Source organism: Arvicola amphibius, chromosome 15 (genome assembly GCF_903992535.2).
Source record: "Arvicola amphibius chromosome 15, mArvAmp1.2, whole genome shotgun sequence".
Lineage (NCBI taxonomy): Eukaryota > Metazoa > Chordata > Mammalia > Rodentia > Cricetidae > Arvicola > Arvicola amphibius.
The window spans coordinates 25,323,031-25,345,149 of NC_052061.1; the positions used below are offsets into that span (position 1 = coordinate 25,323,031).

At 48.6% G+C, this 22,119-nt stretch overlaps 1 protein-coding gene across 1 annotated transcript; it reads right to left on the reverse strand.

Annotated features, from left to right (window-relative positions):
- Nucleotides 1–566: 566 nt before the first annotated feature.
- Nucleotides 567–16,083, reverse strand: LOC119801714 (junctophilin-3-like). Its single transcript, XM_042054199.1, is given in 9 exon segments — nucleotides 567–647; nucleotides 5,180–5,763; nucleotides 5,766–6,053; nucleotides 9,919–10,043; nucleotides 10,900–11,123; nucleotides 11,897–12,034; nucleotides 14,522–14,749; nucleotides 15,165–15,327; nucleotides 15,869–16,083. Coding segments are annotated over 9 exon segments (2,046 nt in total).
- Between the last annotated feature and the right edge of the window lie 6,036 nt (nucleotides 16,084–22,119).

Below are 22,119 nucleotides of genomic sequence, written 5' to 3' on the forward strand. Positions count from 1 at the left end.
TGGGGCAGTGCCGAGAAGAGGGATCATGGTCTGTTATGGGAAGAAGAGCAGGGGCTTCCCTCTCCCTCCACAGGTATGCAGCACAGACTCCATGGAGACAGAGGCCAGGATACCCTGTTCCTGTCCCTGGGCCCAGGCCCACACTCCCAGCAGCTACTCCAGAGAGGAGGGCAGAGCCACTGGCTTTCCACAGCTGTGCTACCTTGCTGCCCTCCCCCTACCCCAGCTAGACGGGCACCCTGGTGAAGGTGCCCCCTCTCACACCTTCCACACCCAGCAGGAAACACGAAGAAGATCCCCAGGACCCTTTCACACGACACTGGAGGGATGGCATACCGGCCTCCTCCTGCCATGCCACACAGCATCGTGTTATACAAGCAAAGAATTTTGGCTAAAATCCAAAAACATTACCCAGAAAAAAAGGCATACTGTGAGTGATACCCAGTCATGTTGTTCTTCCATGGAAAGACAGGAGTCATGGGGCTGTCTGAGTCAAGATTCCCCTTTTTGTTTTGCTTTTAACGTCCCTTTTGTACATCATTGCTTCCGTGGTCACAACAATCTCATCAGATGAAAAAATTGATAAACAAAATGGCGACTCCAATGTTGAGCAGGATTACCATGATGACCAAGATGGGAGCTGAGCCCTGGAACAGAGAAGACGGGTGAGAGTGATACCAATGTGGGGTCTCCTTCCACACTGTTGCCTACATGGGAGTAGCCCACAGTCGAGGGAGAGAAGGCTTACCCTCCTGCAGGGCTGCTCACTGGTACCCTTGCACTAATCTTTCTCGTGAACCTGGCGGGAAGCTCTCCAGGGGGTCACCTGGAATCTTCACCTATTTGTAGGCCTACTTGCTGCCTACAGTACCTGGTTTCCCCCAGTACTTCCTGAAGCCCTCAGCTCCGCCCTTCTCAGTGTGGCTCACTGTCACCCCCATCACAGCCATTTCCTGGCCAGCTGCCTGCTCCTGCACCTCGCCTCCACAGGCCCATCCTAGAGGAGGCTTTGCCTCCGCCCTGGACGGCCAGCAGTTGAGAGAGAAGCGCATTAGCCAGCACTGCAGAAGTCTCAGCCAGGCCTACTTGTGCGTGGCCGGCACATCTGGCCCCACCCTCCAGCTCTGCAGTTCATCCTCTGAGTAGACCGGTACCCGGCCTGCGGACCACACATGCACCTTCTAGCTCACATCCCAGACCCACGAGACTCCACACGACGGGGGTGTGCTCCTTGCCTGCCAGAGACATTGGCTTATAATAGACCAAGGAGTTTGCTCAGACTGTAGGCTTCAGGGCGCTTTCCCCCTTATTTCTTGCTGGACAGCCTAGAGTGAACTCAGTCTTGAGTCTCCTGGCTCAGCCTTTTGAATGCTGGGGTTATAGGTGTATGCCACATGGTTGGCTAAGTAGAAGGTTTCTTAAATACATATGTTTGACTTTGTGATGCTAATGATTACATTAGACAAGTGCTTTACACTACTGAACTATGTCCAAAAAAAAAAAAAAAAAAAAGCAAGGGCTTTTAAAAATTTCCCTGGGGAGCCAGGCAGGGGTGGTACATGCCTTTAACCCCAGTGCAGAGGCAGAGGCAGAGGCAGAGGCAGAGGCAGAGGCAGAGGCAGAGGCAGAGGCAGAGGCCGAGGCAGAGGCAGAGGCAGAGGCAGAGGCAGGTGGATCTCTGAGTTCTAGGCCAGCATGGTCCACGGTGTGAATTCCAGGACAGGCTCCAAAACTGCACAGAGAAACTGTCTCAAAAAAAAAAAAATCCAAGTATTTGGTAGTGGCATTTAATTTGTATTTTAATAAATAAAGCTTGCCTGAGGATCAGGGAGTAAAGCAGCCATACTGGCCAGGCTTACAGACCAGGCCAGAGTGACACACACCTTTAATCCCTGTAGCCACACTAGCTTTCCATAAAAACCAGGTGGTAGTGGGGCACGTCCTTAATCCTAGAACTAGAGAGGATTATAAAACGGGAGGAGACAGCTCTCACACACAATCTCACTCTGAGATTCTTGGAGGCAGGATTGCCATTTCGGACTGAGGTCAAGGTAAGAGCCAGTGACTGGCTGTTTTACTTTTTTGGCTTTCAGGTTGAACCCCAATTTCTGTCTCTGGGTTTTTATTAATCATGTAACAATAGTCAGTCCTGCCTGGGTTCAGCACCCAGCAACCCAGCCCATTGTCCTGTTACCACATTGCTGAAGACTGGATGGAGACCCAGACTCTGCATGGCAGGAGGGGACAAGAAGGCTTACCTCCAGGGCCTTGTTTTTACTAGGGTAATTACCTTTGAACTCTAATGTTTTTATCACAAGGACTTATATGACATCTTGGCTGAGCCAGCCTTGCAAGGAAGTGGAAAAGGCCTTAACATTAGAGTTGGCCAAGGGTAGGTCCTGCCCTGATGCCAGCCCACTGCTCCACATGTTTCTGGGATGTTTAGTCGAGACCCAGGCCCATAGGTGTGTCACAGGGCAGAGGTGAAGGATGCTTTGGGGCCAGGCCATACTCATCAGCAGAATGACTTGACACCAGGAGTTGTCTGTAGTTGCTCCCAGGAGTGGTACGTCTAGGTCAGGAGACTCATATTCCGCCCATCACTTCAGAGGAGTGTGAGGCTTCTAAGGTCTTGGAAGGTGTAGAGAGGACCACAGAGTTCACCAGGGCCAGGAACTTTATGAGCCAGAGCCCTGGGTCTCTCCTACCCATTCACCACTGCCAGACAACTTGAAGGAGGTAGTGATGCTACTAGTCAGAAGCCACCTTCCCAGACCAGAACACAGGATGGGCCATACTGCATAGAGCCCTGCACTGGGAGGGGACATCTAGGTCTTGAGATGCCTGACAGCCAACCTCCCAGAGGCCACTCATGGTCATCACTGACACGTTCACCTTCCTACTGCCTTGCCTAACCTCCCTTCAGACCCATAGGACAGCGTGGCACCTACAGAGACCCTGCCTACTTTCTCAGGAAGTTGGGACCATAGAGTGGGGCTGGAGTTCTTTCTTCAATTTCTATCCTCAGAGTGCGGGTGGCCTTGGGCAGTGAAAGAATGTCCCAGATCACTCACCCCAGCTGGAAGCCCTGGGGTAAAGGGACCCTGCACTTGTAAGCCTCTGGTTGTCCCACTCCACACTTAAGGCCAGCCTGTGGCGAGTCCCTATGTTTTGCATATCTAGGGAACTCTGCGTATTGATTTTGGTTGTGCATGTGGATGTGCATTCTGTGGATGTTCATGCACGTATTGTATGCTTGAACACGTATACATGTGTGTAGGCATGGGTGAACATGTATGCATGTGCATATGGAAGTCAGAGGACAATCCGAGGTTTCTTCAGGAGCCTCCCACCTCATTATACTTGGACATAGTAGCTCCTGTGTCTTGGCCTGGAGCTCACCAAGTGGGCTAGTCCTACTAGCCTCAGAGGACCTGCCTGTCTCTATTGTCCCCAGTGCTGGGGTTATAAAGCATGAGCCATGGTGGTTGATGTTTTAAAAAATAAAACCAAAAAACATGGATCCAGGGATCAAACTCATGCACTGAGGCTCATGCAGCATTTCCCATGCTGTGCTCTCTCTAAAGACAGCCATATTATGTAGCCCAGGCTGGGATGACCTCTTGGTGCTCCTCCTGTAGCAAACTTCGGAGTGCTGTGGGTATGGGCATGGCTAAAACTTTGCTTTTCCTGTTCAGTGGTGCTGGGGCCTGAACTTAGGCCGTATGTATACTGGGCAAGTGCACTCTACCATTGAGATACATTCCCAGCCAGAGGCTCCGTCTTAAAGCACACCAAAAAGCCTACACGGTGATGTGGGCTAAATATAGAACTACTCCTGAACCTCCCACCCCCTGCCCACTGCTGCGCTGCTCCTGAAATAGCCACACACTCCGCATGTGCACACAACTACACAGCAGGTTGTGTGCCGGCAGGGTGAGGCCCAAACTAGTGCTGTGGTCCCAGCAGCAACCAGAGCAGAGGAGACATCTTAGGATCACAGCGATGAGAAAGACAGATAACTGGTGACTTCAAGGAGAATTGAGGACCACAGAAAATGCCTCACTTGGGGCAAGTGACTTCTGGGGCTGTCAAATGAAATCACAGCACCCCCCCCAGGTCCCTTGAGATGGACACCAGCCCCTGCAACAACAAGAACCCTGCAGAGGGTCCCTATGGGTCTCCGTGTGGGACCCATACAAATAACATCCCACAGAGCACTCCTGTGGGGATCTTCTTTCCAACCTCTGCACACACAACCAGATACTCAGAAACCCAGTTCGTCACATAAAGCCAAGGCACCGGAGGGTGGTCATCTGTGCCATAGCAGGTAAATGGGGCCCTGTCTGTCGAGGCCGCTGGTACACAGGGCACCAGGCTTCTGTGTTGCCATCATCCCTCCTATGCCTTCTGTCATGGAGCCAACTATAGGCTTAGCGATCCCAGAAGGCCCTATAAATGCCCCATCTTCTCTGGCCCAGGGGAGGCTGCTGTTTTCCTTCAAAAGGCCCATCCTAGGGCAGGGAAAGAAGATGAGGGGGTGTCTGGCCAGGCAAAGAGTTGTTCTTGGGGATCTTGTTTGGGAGTCTGACCTATACCTCATGGGACATGATAAACCTCCAAAGGTCATGGGGCCCAGGAACCTCAATGCTATGGCTTCCTAACAACCTCCAACTGCTTGGAATAAATACAGACCTATAGAAGGGGAGACCTTAGGGCCTGGCTGCAGGGCAGGCTTGCAGGGTTCCATCCTATTGTCCCACGTGTAAATCATCTTCTTGGGAGCTGGACCCTGACCTGCAAGATGCTCGGGAGACAAAAGATGTCTGGACAGAGGGGCCTCAGCCCTATTCTAGCCCAGGTCCAGAGCACAAGCCACCGACAACAGGCAAGTCTGAACAAGTCAGGGGCAAGATGCCCTCCCAGGCATACCAGTTAGTTCCCCTTCAGGAGCTTTCGAGAGCGCCCACGCTGCTCTTAAAGGGTCGATCCCAGGGGGAGCCTTCTCAAAGATCAGACTAAAGCAAGTGTGACCCCTATGACATCATATCTCTGCTACTTGTAGATGCTCACACTAGCTGCACCCCAATCCTGGAGAGGACATGCACACAAAGCAGAGTGACCAGGAGGTGGCCCTGGGTCCCACTGCCTCTGTCCTGCGAAGGCAGGCAGCACTTACAGTACTGGACTTGAGCTCGTCCCCTGTCTCCTCATCAGACTCGAGTGTAACAGGCAGGGACTTCAGGGGTGGGGAGAAGGTCAAGTCCCAACGCAGCAGACAGGACTTGGGCTGGTCCCCCAGCCGCAGACTCTCTAGTTTCTGCACTGTGGGTTCTGCCCACTAGGCCGTGAGGTTCTCCCTATTTTGAGACTTAGACCTCAGTTTCTGCAGCCCAAAGCCCTGGTCCTCGGAGCGCCGGTCGCCCCCAGCACCCCCACCATGACGCCATCTCTGGGAGTGCGTGTCCTGTGGACAGGCGCCCATCCTTAGCAAGGGCTTCATCTTCAGCTTGTAGTTGCACAGCGGCTCCTCATCTGGCTCTGACAGTTTGGGGACCTCAGAACAGGGATTGCCTGCCCAGTGGTGAGAAGTCCACGACAAAGTGGTGGGGGACTCCGTCCGCCGCTCCCGGGGCTTGGGTTTTTCAGGCTGCTTGTGGCCCGAGCCCTGGGTGTGGAAGTCCTCAGTGGGCTGGCCGCTGCGCAGGGCACCACTGTGGACACCCCTTGAGGCCCCAGCCTTCTCCTCACCCCAGCTGTTGCATAGTCCCCTCCGCGGCCCTCAAGGAGCATCTGGATGTCCCCGCTTCGCTCATCTACGGAGACCTGCCTGGAGAAGTGGGCCATCTTGTTCCTGGAGGCAGGAGGTAGCGGAGGGGTGGCCATGGGGCTGATGGGAAAGCTCTACAAGGGGCTGTTGTCGAGGGTCAGGTCAGAAGGGGTAGTGCTCTTGTGGTACAGCTCAGGGCTCTCCTGCTGCAGGGGTGTCCCGGTGGAGAGCACCTCGATGTCATCGCAGGACATCTGGTGCCTTGGCCTTTGGTACTCAAGCCCTTGGGTGGGAGACAAAAGTACATGTGTTACACGGAACCCATTGCAGAGAGGCCTTGTGCCAGTGTGGATTGGGTCACCCAGCAAGGACGACTGGCAGGACCTTAGAGCCTGGGCACTTCTTGTCATCAGAGTCCCGAGGCTGGACATCAGGGACCTGGAAAGTCAGGGCATGAGCCTGCAGGTGGGGTGGCCCGGTGGCCTTCCTCACAAGGGGTGAGGCTGCATGCCCATTAGAGCAGCACTTCAGAGGGAAGCTCGTGCCTGGCTGCCAGCACCACAGAGGCCATTTTCAGGTAAAATTAGCTGCAAAGCATGTGCTGTCCCTGGAAGACCATTATGAAAAACAAGAAGAAACCTGCAGCAGCCACAACACAATCCCGGTACTTCTCTTCAGCTTGTATCCTAGGTACATGGATACTCACACAGGCTTTAGGGATGGGTATTCATGTGAGTCTCATGGGCTCTGCTCTGATTCATCCTGTACCCCCCTTCCATCTCAATGGCCTCAGGCAGTCTCAGAAGGACTGGTCAGCAGGGTCTTCCCCAAACAGCCAGCCCATAGGAGGGTAGCCTTCTGCCCCGAAGCACTTTGGTAATGTTTTTAGAACCAGAGATAGCCAGAGCTTGTGCAACAAGACCCCTTGAAAATGTCAGTTATGCCATGTCTTCACAAGACCTCAGGCAGTCAGAAGCTTTATCTTTATAAGAGAAGACAACAGCTGCCAGCCTTGAGGACCAGGGAGGGGGACTCAGCACCCAGTCCCCTTCTAGCATGGACCGCAATAGCCAATAATATATTCTAGGAAATGCCCTGATGTGGGCAAGTGGCTCTCATAAGGGATTTAAGGGTGCCTGGCAGTCACACAAGGCTGGAGAGGTAAGGCCATGGCAGCCTCCCAGGCAGCAGGCCTGGCCAGAGACCACAGAGAACAACAGCCAGGAAGGGGTCCTACATCAGTCAAGTCCCATGGTCCGGTCCCACCCTGATATAGATATGAATAATTTGCATTGGTATAGATTTTGCTTTATTGATAGAGATTTAAGGTCAATTTTGTTATATGTGTATGTATTTCTGCTCTTGATTAAGGTATTGTGATTGTGTAGTTCATTCAAGAATGTAATTATAATTGGGAAATATAGGTTAATAGATAATCATCTATAATAGTCAAGTTTGTAGTCATGTTAGATTTTCTAAATGTACATAGATATATTTCAGATAGGTATTCTTCATATCTCTCAAAGACTACAGAATATAGTATTTTAAATGTTTTAATAACTTAGGGCTTTTCATGACAATGAGACACGTCTGCTCCTGGCAGCACCAATCTACTTCAAGAGGAAGATGGGCATCGAAGAGGCTCCTTATGGAGTTTGATAGCCATTTGGGCAAGAAACTGCTCTTGCCTGGACTGTTGCATAAACTGGAAACAAAGAACCCACAGAGAGAGGACTGCGGAACTTGCCTGAATGTGAGATGGTCTTTCGGGGTTCCTGATTCATGAAAGAGTCTGTGAGACATTCTGCAGGACACAGCAGATAGTGACTGAACTGCCTTTGAAATTTCCTGCTTCATGGAAATGTCCGCTGGATACTATGGGCCTGTAGGCTGAAGATGGATGCCCCAACGGTACAGAGGAATTTTGGGTGACTGTCCAGGTAGCGAGTTGTCTCTGTCATTTCTAGAGTTTTGGAAGTTGCTTACTTCTTGATCACCTAGGTAATATTGTGTCCTTCTGGAGTCTTTGATGGAGTTGAAGAATAAATAGATAGTTATAGTTTTCCTTAGTTATGATAAAGGATAAAGTAGATATAAATATTGTAACTGTAATTCTTGCTTGATAACTGTTTTGTTATATGTAATTTTACTATGTTAAAGTTAAAACCTTTCTTTTTTGTTTAAACAGAAAAAGGGGAAATGATGTAGGTGGGTCTTCTATCTGTTGCTTTCATTGGTTAATTAATAAAGAAAACTGCTTGGCCTGATAGGTCAGAACATAGGTAGGCGGGGAAGACAGAACAGAATGCTGGGAGGAAGAAGGCAGTGAGAAAGTCACCATGAAGCTAGCCACCAGGTCAGACATGCTGAATCTTTCCTGGTAAGCCACCACCTTGTGGTGCTACACCGATTATTAGAAATGGGTTAAGCAAGATGTGAGAGTTAGCCAGTAAGAGGCTAGAGAGAATGGGCCAGGCAGTGTTTAAATGAATACAGTTTCTGTGTAATTATTTCAGGGCATAAGCTAGCCAGGTGGCTGGGAGCCAGGTGGGAAAGCAGCCTGCAGCTCCTCCTACTACACCATCCCAGTAAAGGGCAGCTGAGGTACTGTGTGTTGAGGCCTCCCTCATAGATGTTTCTCAAGGAGGCGAGTCTGAACAGAGAATCAATCTCAGCTGAGGCCTCCCTACAGAAGCAGCACTCTGGACCCACCAGCTGAGTGCTCCGAGGCCCCCATACACAAGCGTAAAGAGACATGTCTGGCTTCGTGACATCTGGTAATCAGGAATCCAAAGTCCAGCGGGGCCAGGGCTGGCTTCTGTGGGCTTTGCTCAGGCTTCTCAGAGCATCCAAGCACCCCAGACAGTATTGCCCTCCCTCCAACCAAAGCTCCTTGAGCAGTATAGAAGGACCCCAGGAAGGAATCAGCAGCATTCAGGGCTGGGACCTGAGGACCCATGGGAATTATTAGCACGCTTGTCTATCTACATATTCTACACGTGGACTACCTGGCTTGGGGAGTCAGTCAGGTGCCTAGCAGTCTGAATGTGGGCTTGTGGCCCACCGATTTAGACAAGAGCCACGTCAGTCTCAGAGAGGCAGGTCCTCCACTGGAGACTGTGGCTTTTTCTGACTTTCTCTTTAAGCTGGGAGCAGCTGGGTGAGAAGACGATGCAGAGGGTTGATGGCCACCTCCCCCTCTACATCAGAAACTCCTGAAAGAGGAGGTGGTGGTCACAGCTGGGTACCACAGTGGGTCCTGGGTAGAGCCGCAGGCGGAGCAGACAGCAAGACTCATTTGATCTAGCTAGGTCTAGTACCTCTATGTGAGCTTTGATCCTCAGCCTGGACCCAAAGGCCTCTTCATCACTGTGTGAGAACACAGATGGGCATGGCACACCCGAGTCCATAGCCTCCCTCATCTTTCTATTCTGACCATTAGTATCCAGTAGCTGGGAGCAGACAAGAGGGAAAAGTGACCTCAACCCTGCTTCAGGCTCGTTGGGATGAGGATGCTTCCCAGTAAAGTGGAGAGACGTAAGGCAGAGCTGGCTGTTCTGAGGTGTGCACAACACAACCCCGCGGCAGTTGACTGTCCCACCCTGGAGCAGGCTCTGTGCTTCCAGGTAGCGTTCACACAGCTCCCCGACCAGAAGGGCAGTGACTTCCAAAGGATGCACCGCAAGCTCTCACTCATTAGATTCTCTAACCTGGAAGCCACTGGCCCTAGGTGAATGTCTGCACTTCATCGAGTTCACATGACGATTAAATAAAACTCAGCACAGAGGAGGAGGAGGCAGGAGGATTGCGATGGGCCATCCTGGGTTACAGAATAAAATCTTGTACTAGAAACAAGCAACAATAATTTCTGAATGAGACTAGATTCAGCACCCTCCAGCCACCCTTGCTACAGTGGGCACAAAGCCACCATGGCAGATGGCTATAGACTATAACACCGGGGACCCAGAAGAGGAGAGGCAGTGTCCACACTGCTGGGGGCTTGGAATCAAGACACTGACATCCACACACACCCATGTGTTGCTGAATCGGCTTCAGCAAGGGATGTCACTGGTAATCAGCCCCAGGTGGCACTGGGAACCGCTGCCCAGGCCCTGCCCCTTAGAGCCACTGGCTCAGGCAGAACTCACCATTTTCCCTGTGCTGGAAGGAAGGTGGGAACTCTTTGGCACTGATCCTGGCAATCCGTGCTTCCTCCTGGGCTTTTTGAGCGGCTGTGAGTGCTGTCTCAGCCTTGGCCCAGGAGTAGAAGGTCCTGGGGGAGAAAAGAGGCAAAGGGTGAGCATTGAGCGGCGGCTCAGAAGGGACCCTGTGCAGTGATCCGAGGTGTCTACCCTTGGATGCTGTTCATTCATTAAGTCACTCAACAAACATCGCTGGCACCAACCAACCAGCCTTCTTGCAGCAGCTCCTGGAGACAGGTTGGCATATTTCTTTTTTATTTTTTACTTTATGTATATGGGTGCTTGGGCTGCACTGTGTGTGTGTGTGTGTGTGTGTGTGTGTGTGTGTGTGGTATGCATGTAAGTGCCAACAGAGGCCAGAAGAGGGCACCAGTTTCTCTAGGGCTGGAGTTGCAGGCACCTGTGAATCATGTGGGTGCTGTAACTGAACCTGGTTCCTCTGCATAGGGCAGCCAATGCTCTTACCATCGAGATCCCACTACATCCCATTATTTAAAATATTGTATTTTTACATGTGTGTATATTTGTGTCTGTGTCTGTGAGTACAAGCCACATGTGGGAGAGGGCCTCTGGAGGACAGAACAGGGTGTCAGATCCCTGGAATTGCCTGTGGCTGTGAACTGCTAGACATGGGTGCTGAGAATAGAACTCAGGTCCACTGGAAGGGGCAGGACACATTCTCAAGACGTCCTAGAATATGTTACATTTAAAAAAAAAGATTTATTTATTTATTATGTATACAGTGTTTTGTCTGTCTGTCTGCTTGCTGGCTAGAAGAGGCACCAGATCTCATTACAGATGGCTGTGAGCTACCATGTGGTTGCTGGGAATTGAACTCAGGACCTCTGGAAGAACAGTCAGGGCTCTTAACTTCTGAGCCATCTGTCCAGCCCCAATATGTTATTTTTATCAATGAATATGCCACACTGTGGAAAGCTAAGCTGGGCAATCCCTGTCTCAGGGTGGAAGTGGTGACAGGTCACCAGGGAGTCCATGCGACATGAACCGTTCCCTCCTGCTCCAGGGTTCAGGGATGGGAATATTCCTGTTGTGGCAAAGAGGACACAGGACACTGTGGGTGGAGGACCAGGACCTATATCTACTCCTCCAGCTCTGCTATGCTCTGCTGAGTCCCACAGGGCCACCCTGTCCTTGTATGAGCAGAGGCTGGAATTCTAAGGCAGTATGGAGAGCTCCTCGTCAGCTCCTCGTCAGCTCCTCCTTCCTCCAGCATCTGACTCTAGGACTAGATCAGGCCAGACCACCTCCCCAACACTGGACACAGTGGTCCCCAGTCCCTGAGATAAAGGTGGCATTCTCCTCACAGGTCTCCTGCCTGTGGTCCAGGTAACTGCCGGGGGGGTGTACCACATTGCTGGGCTTACAGGGGTATAAGCAATAAGCAATGCTGGGCTTACAGGGGTGTGCTGCTATACTGGTCTTATAGGGGAGCGCTGCCATGCTCTGAGACAGAAGGCCTCTTGTTCCTGCTGCCTGCCTAGGGCCAGTGTTAGAGAAGCATGGTGGAGAGAGCACCAAAGAGACAGGACGCTAGGTCTCCTGAGGGTCAGGAGTCAGAGTGAGCTTCTAGAGAAAGTTCCAAAGTCTTCTTTCTCCCCCTTGTGTTGGCACTTCTGTTTTTCTATAAGAAGTACCTCCTCCCTCAGATCATAGGAACTGAATCTTCAATGGCCAGCGTCTCACTCTATCTCTTGTTCTGTATCTACTCTTGGTCTAGGCTGGCAGGAGAGGGAAGGCAAAGGGTCACAGGCACCCCAGCTCCCCTCCTGTGTCCCTTCACCTGTCTGGGATCTCATAGAATGGTCCTTGGTGGCAACTATGTATGCTCGTACCACAGGCCAGTACGGCCATGTGTATGCTCCCGACCCCTCCACTGCCCACCAGCAGCACCGCTAATCTCTACCATACTCAGGCACTCATGTGCCCTCGGGTCATCCTCAGCAATGGCAACAGATGCTGGGGTCCCTCTAGATATGGTCCCCAGACTCCACTGGATCTCAGGGAGGTTTGTACCTGTCGGGGCTCTGGCTCTTCTTCCTTCCTGGAAATCCACTCCATCACCCACTGTGCATGTCTGCCACTGGCTCAGCCTATTACCCCTCTCATGAAAACCCCTGTCAGGTCTCCTCCCACAACCCAAGGCCTTTAGTACCCCAGAGCTGAGCTATAGACCCTCTGTGTGCAGCCTCACCCACCCTGAACAGGCTTCTCTGAAGGACTGTCCCCACAAATCAGCACTCATCAGAGGGACAAGGACAGTGAATGGCATAGAGAAACACAGGATGCAGGCAGGGCCACACTGGGGCAGACTCCATCCCTCATGAGGCCAGCTAAGTCTGATGGTCCTCTTAGCCTCCCTACCCTGCCCCCCTCGCTTGCTTTACTTTGTTTGTTTCCTTTCTTAAGACAGGTGTCACTCTGTAGCTCAGGCAGAGCTTGAATTCATAATTCTCCTGCCTCAGCCTCCCTAGCTGAGTGTCATCCTGAGCTTTCACTAGACTGTAAATGTGGCTCCTCCTCTTCCTCCTCCTCTTCCTCCTCCTCCTCTTCCTCTTCCTCCTCCTCCTCCTCCTCCTCCTCCTCCTCCTCCTCCTCCTCCTCCTCCTCCTCCTCCTCCTCCTCCTCTTCTTCTTCTTCTTCTTCTTCTTCTTCTTCTTCTTCTTCTTCTTCTTCTTCTTCTTCTTCTTCTTCCTCTCCCTGGGCTGCAGTTGTCAAGGCAACCCCACCTCCTCCAGGGAGGCTGCTAGGAGGGACTGTGCTCAGACAGGGTCCCTGCAGGCCCTGCCCCCACACAGGTCCCCATTGGGGAGGAGCTCCATATGCTTAGGCATCTGACTCTCAGGCCAGCCCTCAGAGACTGGACCAGGGCTCATCAGGTCCTGTGAACAGGCTAGTGCTTCTTGGTGTTTATCCTGACAGGTATGGGGTCTTTGGGCTGTGCTGACGCCAGGCACTATGCACAGGAATGATGGAGCCATTCTCATGTCACAACCAAGGGGACTCAGGCTGGCTCTGTCCTTCAGAAACTGCACAGCCACTCTGCCAATGGGTACTGCAGACTGCTGTGGTGCTCCTAGACACAAGGCTTGGGACACTTTCAGGGCCAGGGCCACAGATCAAGTGGCATACACATTACGATCATGGTTTCTCAGGAACTAACCACTTGTGGTGCTCACACATAGGAATTAGAAGAAATGTCTGCTGCACCCTGCCTGCCATGGACCACAAGAAGAGGCTGAAAGACCCAGCAGCCCCCAACAGAGGCTGGGCGTTCCCAGGCACCCCCACTTCACAGCATTGCTCCCTCCCTCTGTGCCAGTCACAGGACGTGGTGGCTTGTCTGAATTTATCTTTCAGACACAGTCTTGCTAAATGGCCTTTCCAGACTTTAAAACACGGTCTTCCTGTCTAAAGCTGTGGGCCTGTGCACCATGCCCGGATGCAGCCACCGAGTGCTCATGCAAAGGTCGGAGTATGGTCACCAAGGTGGGCTTTCCTCACAGCAAAGAAAATCTGCAGCATAGGGCAGCCAGTGTTGGAGCCACTGTTTCAGCCAGCTGCTTGCTCCACTTCGATGGAAGATGGTGGGCCTCCACAGGTGTACACTCACACAGAGACCCCTCCTGACCACAGCCCTCCAGTTTGTACACTCACACAGAGAATCGTCTTGACCACAGCCCTCCACAGTGTGCACACTCACACAGAGACCCCTCCTGACCACAGCCCTCCACAGTGTGTACACTCACACAGAGACCCCTCCTGACCACAGCCCTCTACAGTGTGTACACTTACACAGAGACCCCTCCTGATCACAGCCCTCCACATTGTGTATACTGATACTCCTTACACAGCACAGTACACAGTGCATACACACACACTCTCATCCTGACCACAGCCCTCCACAGTGTGACTATGGGTGGAACCCTGGCAGGCTGAGGTCAGCACACAGCTTCTCTGCCATGGAAGGGGCTGCAGTTTCCAGGACTTGTGTCCTCAGCTATAGAACAGGTACAGAGAGGGGTCTCCGTAGGAACAGAGCCTGTAGTGGGGCCTGCTGCTCCTCTGTGGATGTTCTGGGGTTCACTTTTTGTAGTGGCATTTCATTTGTATTTTAATAAATGAAGCTTGCCTGAGGATCAGTAAAGTACAACAGCCTCATAGACTAGGCCGCAGTGATACACACCTTTAGTCCCAATAGCCACATTACCTTGCCATAGGAAACAGGAGGTAGTGGTGCACACTCTTCATTCCAGCCCTAGAGAGGATTATAAGACGGGAGGAGACAGCCTTCAGACACAGTCTCATTCTGAGATTCCTGGAGGCAGGATCGCCATTTTCAAACTGAGGTCAAGGTAGGAGCCAGTGGCTGGCTGCTTTGCTTTTTTAGTTTTTAGTTGCACCCCAATTTCTGCCTCTGAGTTTTTTTTTTTAATCATGCATCAACTTTTAAGTGGCTTCACAGAGCTATGGCCCATTTGCCCTGACATGTCATATTCATTCAACAATTAGGTTCAAAGGTGTTGGGTACATTCTGGGGTGTGCAGTCTTTCCCACAGTCCAGTTTCACCTTCTCTTGATGCCCCCCCATGTAACCACACACACCCAGCATCAGCTCCTGGCAACAGCTGACCTGCTTCCTTTTAGGCCTTTCTGGAGAAATCAAGGAGTCGGGGCACAGGGAGGGGCTGGTGTTGGCAGCATCTGTTTGAGGTGAGGTAGGCTGGGGTACAATGGGGGAGGCACAGAGCACAAAAATCTAAGGACAGAGCAGCCACCCACCAGTCTCTTTAAGTCAGCAGTGACTTGGAAGACAGGGCCAATGTGGCACCTCTCCTCCCCCTGCTCCCCACAGCACCAGGGGCCACAACTCTTACTTTTCTCAAAGGTTCCTCTCTAAGTGGGAGGAAACTCTCTGCTGTAAGGAAGGAAGAAAGAAAAAAAAGGAAGGAAGGAAAGAAAGAAGGAAGAAAGGAAAGAAACTGAGCATGTGGTGAACACCTTTAATTTCAGCACTCAGGAGACTGTGAGCTCAAGGTCAGCCTGGTGTACAGAGTGAGTTCCAGGACAGCCAGAGCTACACAGAGAAACCCACCTGGGGGAAAAGAAAAGAACAAAGCTCTAAAGCTCTCACTGCAAGCAGTCGCACGTGGCTAGTGGAGCAAAGGCCCTACATCTCTGCTGTCATCAGAGGCACCAGTTCCCCATGGGAGCATCCACTGGACCAATTTGTCCATTGCTGGACATAGATGCTGGACACAGGCAGGTGCTAGGGCCTGGGCACAGAACAGGGCCTGCCCTGTAAGTGAAAGACTAGCAGAAGCCTGGCACAGTGGCCTGCAGTATTGGAGGCCACACAGAGAAGCGAGTCCGGGTCACAAAGTAGACACACTAACAACATGTATAAGATCACCCTTGGGCCCTGTGGACAGCACATTGGAGGCATAAGTGAAATTTTGGCTTCTCTCTCCAAGAAGTATTTGCTTTGTTTTGCTTTGATTTCTTGAGATGGGGGTCTGACTATGTACCCTACGTTTTCCAAATGGGCAATCCTCTTGTCTCAGCCTCCTGAGTGGCTCCAAGAAACCTCGCCATGGATATGCAGATAGTCTAAAACTCAATAAAGCCTGCAATCTAGAGCACTTCCGGTCACTTCATCCCGGCTGCTCTGAGCTCTATGGTTCCCACACATCAGACATGGGACATGAGGATGCTAGAAGCTGAATCACCTGCTCTGCCTCACTCCTGGCCTTTTTCACTTAACACCACTCCTTGGCATCTGTGTGCTATCAGTGAACTATAGACTTTCTCAGTTCTGGCCACTGACTTGCCCCAAGTTTGGTGTGGCCACGTCATTTCCTATAATCCCAATCCTGACCCAACAGTGACCTGTGTGTTTGACTTTTGTAACACAAATCTGCCTTTGGGATAAATTTCTGTAAGTATGATCTCCAAGTTAAGGTGCATCAGGGACACCAAGGCTGGTGCTGTGTCCAGCAGGACAAGAGCTCCCCGGGAGGCCTGTCCACAGCTCTCCTGCTCTGGGTCAGCAAAGCTTACCCATATCTCCCAAGCTGATGAGCTAGAAAGCATTGTTGTAGTGTGGCTTTCATTTGTATTTCTCTTTTTGTTTACCTTTCTATTATTTTTGAGACAGGGTCTCATATAGCCCAGGCTGACCTCCAGCTTAGAATGTAGCAAAGGATGACCTTGAACATTTCTCTCTAAACCCAGAATGCTGGGGTGATAGGCATGTGCCACCATGCCTGCATTTATTATAATTATAATTATCATCATCATCATCATCATCATGGATGTGTCTCTGTGTGGCTATGTGTGTATACATGAGAACTTTTGGGAGCCAGAAGAGGGCATTGGTTTTCCTGGAGCTAGAGTTGCAGGTGTTTGTGAGCTGCCCAGCATGGATGCTGGAATCTGAACTCTGGTCCTCACGATAGAACAGGAAGTGCTCTTAATCACTGAGCCATCTCTGCAACACCTATATCTGGTTTTATGTGGTACGAGAGGCTAAGCCCAGGGCTTGGTGTGTGGTAGTTAGGTTGACTGTCTAATGGTGTGCTGGTGTTTGAGTCCAGGGTTTTGTACAGGTAGGCACACGCTCTACAGGTGAGCAGTATCCTCACCTGAAACAGGTTCTTGCTTTGGGGCAAGGATCTTGCTGGACTCCAACTTTAAGTCCTGCCTCAGCATCCCCAGTGCTGAGACAAAAAGAGTTCACTGTCATGGCTGGAAGTTTGAATTCAGAGCTAGGCTTCACATAGTAAAGAATCGAGCTCTTTGTGCTTCATACACAAGCATTTTGCACACCTGGGGTTTACTTCTGAGTGAGGTGTGGGGCCGAGATTTCCATTTTCCTGTGCCCCACATGGAGCCCAAATTGGCCCCATTAATGAACACCACACACGATCTGCATTAGATAGACGCCACCATCTGAAAGTCACATCCCCCACGGCCTCCATTTGTCCCTATTAGCGCCCTCTTCTGTGGACACCTCCCTGCTGACTAGAACCTCACCAGTGCCACTGCTGCTAAGATGAGGAAGACCAGAGCTGGCTTCCAAGGTGAGGTTAAAAAAAACAATTTTGGCAGACCCTGGGGCAACCTGCCCTGGAAGAGAGCACAGACCCCCTCCCCCAGTTCCCTCTGCAGGCTTGTCTTTGTTTCTCACGTCCCTGCCTCTCCCAAGCCTTCCCTAGTGTTTTCAGGTGTCCTGCTCCTGTACTAAGGCCATCCACCCAAAGGGGTTAGACTCTGGCCTCCAGGCAGGTCTGAGGATTCCTCCAAGGGAGTGCGGGCTTCTTCAGACTGTGCCGCAAGAAATAGGTCCTCCTCTGGCACTGGGGAGATCCAACCAGATTCAGTCACAGCAAAGATTGGTCTAGGACACCAAGCGCCTCCCGGCTCCATTTGAAGGAAGAGATGGGCAGGCTCCAATGCAAGAACTCCTCCAACAACATGAAAGGCAACATGACATCACCACAAACCAGACATCCCGAAACAACAAGAATTGAACACTCTACCCCAGAAGATATAGAGGAAACCGATCTTAAACAGTACTTTATGAAAATAATAGAGAACCTTAAACAGGAGGTAAAAAACTGCCATAGAGAAATGGAGATGACAAATAAAAAGGTAGACAAAATAAATAAATCTCTCAAAGATACCCAAGAAAAACAAGAAAAACAAGAAAAAGCAATCAAACAGGTAAGGGAAACAGTACAAGACCTGATAAATGAAATAGAGATAATGAGGAAAACACAATCTGAGGGAAGACTGGAAATGGAAACTCTGAGTAAACGAACAGAAACTTCAGAGACAAGTATTTCCAACCGAATACGAGAGATGGAAGAAAAAATCTCAGACTCTGAAGATACTATAGAGGAAATAAATTCACAGATTAAAGAACTAAACAAATCTAACAAATTCTTAACACAAAACATCCAGGAAATCTGAGACACCATGAAAAGACCAAACCTAAGAATAATTGGGGTAGAAGAAGGAGAAGAATTACAACTCAAAGGCCCAGAAAACATATTCAACAAAATTATAGAAGAAAACTTCCCCAACCTAAAGAAGGATATTCCTATGAAGGTACAAGAAGCCTACAGAACACCAAATAGACTGGATCAAAAGAAAGCATCCCCACACCATATAATAATGAAAACACAAAACATACAGAATAAAGAACAGATCTTAAGAGCTGCAAAGGAAAAAGGACAAGTAACATATAAAGGGAAACCTATCAGAATTACACCTGATTTCTCAATGGAAACCATGAAAGCCAGAAGAGCTTGGATAGATGTGCTACAGACACTAAGAAAACATGGATGCAAGCCTAGACTACTATACCCAGCAAAGCTTGCATTCACCATCGATGGAGAAAAAAAGATATTCCAGGACAAAAACAGATTTAAACAATACGTAGCCACAAATCCAGCCTTGCAGAAAGTAATAGAAGGAAAATCACAAACCAAGGAGTCCAACAACGCCTACAATAACTCAGGCATCTAGCGACCCTTCACCAGCACAACTCGAAGAAGGGAAACACACAAACTCTACTACAAAAAAATGACCGGAGTTAACAACCACTGGTCATTAATATCACTTAATATCAATGGGCTCAATTCACCTATAAAAATGCACAGGCTAAGAGATTGGATACAAAAACAGGATCCAACATTCTGTTGTTTACAAGAAACACACCTCAACCACAAAGACAGACACCTACTCAGAATAAAGAGTTGGGAAAAGGTTTATCAAGCAAATGGACCTAAGAAACAAGCCAGTGTGGCCATACTAATTTCTAACAAAGTTGACTTCAAACTAAAATCAATCAGAAGAGATGGAAAGGGACACTTTATACTCATAACAGGAAAAATCCTTCAGAATGAAGTCTCAATCCTGAATATCTATGCCCCTAATATAAAAGCTCCCACTTATGTAAAAGAAACAATTCTAGAACTCAAGGCAGCCATCAAACCACACACACTAATAGTTGGAGACTTCAACACTCCTCTCTCACCAATGGACAGGTCAATCAGACAGAAACCTAACAGAGAATTGAAAGACTTAATGGAGGTAATGAACCAAATGGGCTTAACAGACATCTATAGAACATTCCACCCAAATAGGAAAGAATATACCCTTCTTCTCTGCGACTCATGGAAACTTTTCAAAAATTGACCATATAACTTGGTAACAAAGCAAACTTCCACAGTTACAAAAAAATATTAGTAACCACCTGTGTCTTATCAGATCACCCATGGATTAAAATTAGAAATCAACAACAATGCTACCCCCAGAAAGCACACAAACTCATGGAAACTGAACAGTCAACTACTGAACCACACCTGGGTCAAGGAAGAAATAAAGAAAGAAATTAAAGTCTTTCTTGAATTTAATGAAAACAAAGACACAACATATTCAAACCTTAGGGACACAATGAAAGCAGTGCTAAGAGGAAAGTTCATAGCACTAAGTGCCCACTTAAAGAAAATGGAGAAAGCACTCATTGGTGACTTAACAGCACACCTGAAAGCTCTGGAAAAAAAGAAGCAGACTCACCTAGGAGGAGTAGAAGACTGGAAATAATCAAACTAAGGGCAGAAATCAACAAAATAGAAACACAGAAAACATTCCAAAGAATCAATGAAACAAAAAGCTGGTTCTTGGAGAAAATCAACAAGATTGACAAACCCTTAGCCAAACTAATCAAACGGCAGAGGGAGAACACGCAAATTAATAAGATCAGAAATGAAAAGGGGGACATAACCACAGACACAGAGGAAATTCAGAGAATCATTAGATATTACTACAAAAGCCTGTATGCCACAAAATTGGAAAATGTAAAAGAAATGGACAGTTTTTTAGATAAATACCATATACCAAAGTTAAACCAGGACCAGGTAAATGCTCTAAATAGTCCTGTTAGTCACGAAGAATTAGAAACTGTTATCAGAAACCTCCCTACCAAAAAGAGCCCAGGACCAGATGGTTTCAATGCGGAATTCTACCAGAACTTCCAAGAAGACCTAATACCTATACTCCTTAAGGTATTTCATAATATAGAAACACAAGAGTCACTGCCAAATTCCTTCTATGAAGCTACAATTACCCTAATACCTAAACCACACAAAGACTCAACCAAGAAAGAGAATTACAGGCCAATCTCACTCATGAACATTGATACAAAAATTCTCAATAAAATACTGGCAAACCGAATCCAAGAACACATTAGAAAAATTATCCACTACGATCAAGTAGGCTTCATCCCAGAGATGCAGGGCTGGTTCAACATATGAAAATCTATCAATGTAATCCATCATATAAATAATCTGAAGGAAAAAACCATATGGTTATCTCATTAGATGCTGAAAAAGCATTTGACAAAATTCAGCACCCTTTTATGATAAAGGTCTTGGAGAGATTAGGGATACAAGGGTCATTCCTAAATATAATAAAAGCTATTTACAGCAAGCCGACAGCTAGCATCAAATTAAATGGAGAGAAACTCAAGGCTACCCCACTACATTCAGGAACACGACAAGGCTGTCCACTCTCTCTTTATCTCTTTTCAACATAGTGCTTGAAGTTCTAGCAATAGCAATAAGACAACATAAGGGAATCAAGGGGATTCAATTTGGAAAGGAAGAAGTTAAACTTTCGTTATTTGCAGATGATATGATAGTGTACATAAGCAACCCCAAAAACTCCACCAAAGAACTCCTACAGCTGATACTCCTTCAGTAACGTGGCAGGCTACAAGATCAACTCCAAAAATTCAGTCGCCCTCCTATACACAAAGGATAAGGAAGCAGAGAGGGAAATCAGAGAAGTATCACCTTTCACAATAGCTACAAATAGCATCAGATATCTGGGAGTATCTCTAACCAAGGAAGTGAAGGATTTATTTGACAAGAACTTTAAGTCTTTGAAGAAAGAAATTGAAGAGAATACCAGAAAATGGAAGGATCTCCCCTGCTCGTGGATTGGGAGGATCAACATAGTAAAAATGGCAATTCTACCAAAAGCAATCTATAGATTCAATGCAATCCCCATCAAGGTTCCATCAAAATTCTTCACAGATATTGAGAGGACAATAATTAACTTTATATGGAAAAACAGGAAACCCAGGATAGCCAAAAAAATCTTATACAATAAAGGTACTTCTGGAGGCATTACCATCCCTGACTTCAAACTCTATTACAGAGCTACAGTATTGAAAACAGCTTGGTATTGGCATAAAAACAGAGAAGTTGACCAATGGAATCGTATAGAAGACCCGGATCTTAAACCACAAACCTACGAACACCTGATTTTTGATAAAGGAGCCAAAAGTACACAATGCAAGAAAGAGGGCATCTTCAACAAATGGTGCTGGCATAACTGGATGTCAACCTGTAGAAGAATGAAAGTAGATCCGTGTCTATCACCATGCACAAAACTCAAGTCCAAATGGATTAAAGACCTCAATATTAATCTGAACACACTGAGCTTGATAAAGGAGAAAGTGGGAAGTACTCTACAACAAATGGGCACAGGAGACCGTTTCCTACGCATAACCCCAGCTGCACAGACATTAAGGGCAACATTGAATAAATGGGACCTCCTGAAGCTGAGCAGCTTCTGTAAAGCAAAGGACATTGTCACTAAGACACAAAGGCAGCCTACTGACTGGGAAAAGATCTTCACCAACCCTGCAACTGACAAAGGTCTGATCTCTAAAATATATAAGGAACTCAAGAGACTAGACTTTAAAATGCTAATTAACCCAATTAAAAAATGGGGCACTGAACTGAACAGAGAATTCTCAACAGAAGAAGTTCGAATGGCCAAAAGACACTTAAGGTCATGCTCAACCTCCTTAGCTATCAGGGAAATGCAAATCAAAACAACTTTGAGATATCATCTTACACCTGTCAGATTGGCTAAAATCCAAAACACCAATAATAACCTTTGCTGGAGAGGTTGTGGGGTAAGGGGTACACTCATCCGTTGCTGGTGGGAATGCACACTTGTGCAACCACTTTGGAAAGCAGTGTGGTGGTTTCTCAGGAAATTCGGGATCAACCTACCCCAGGACCCAGCAATTCCACTATTGGGAATCTA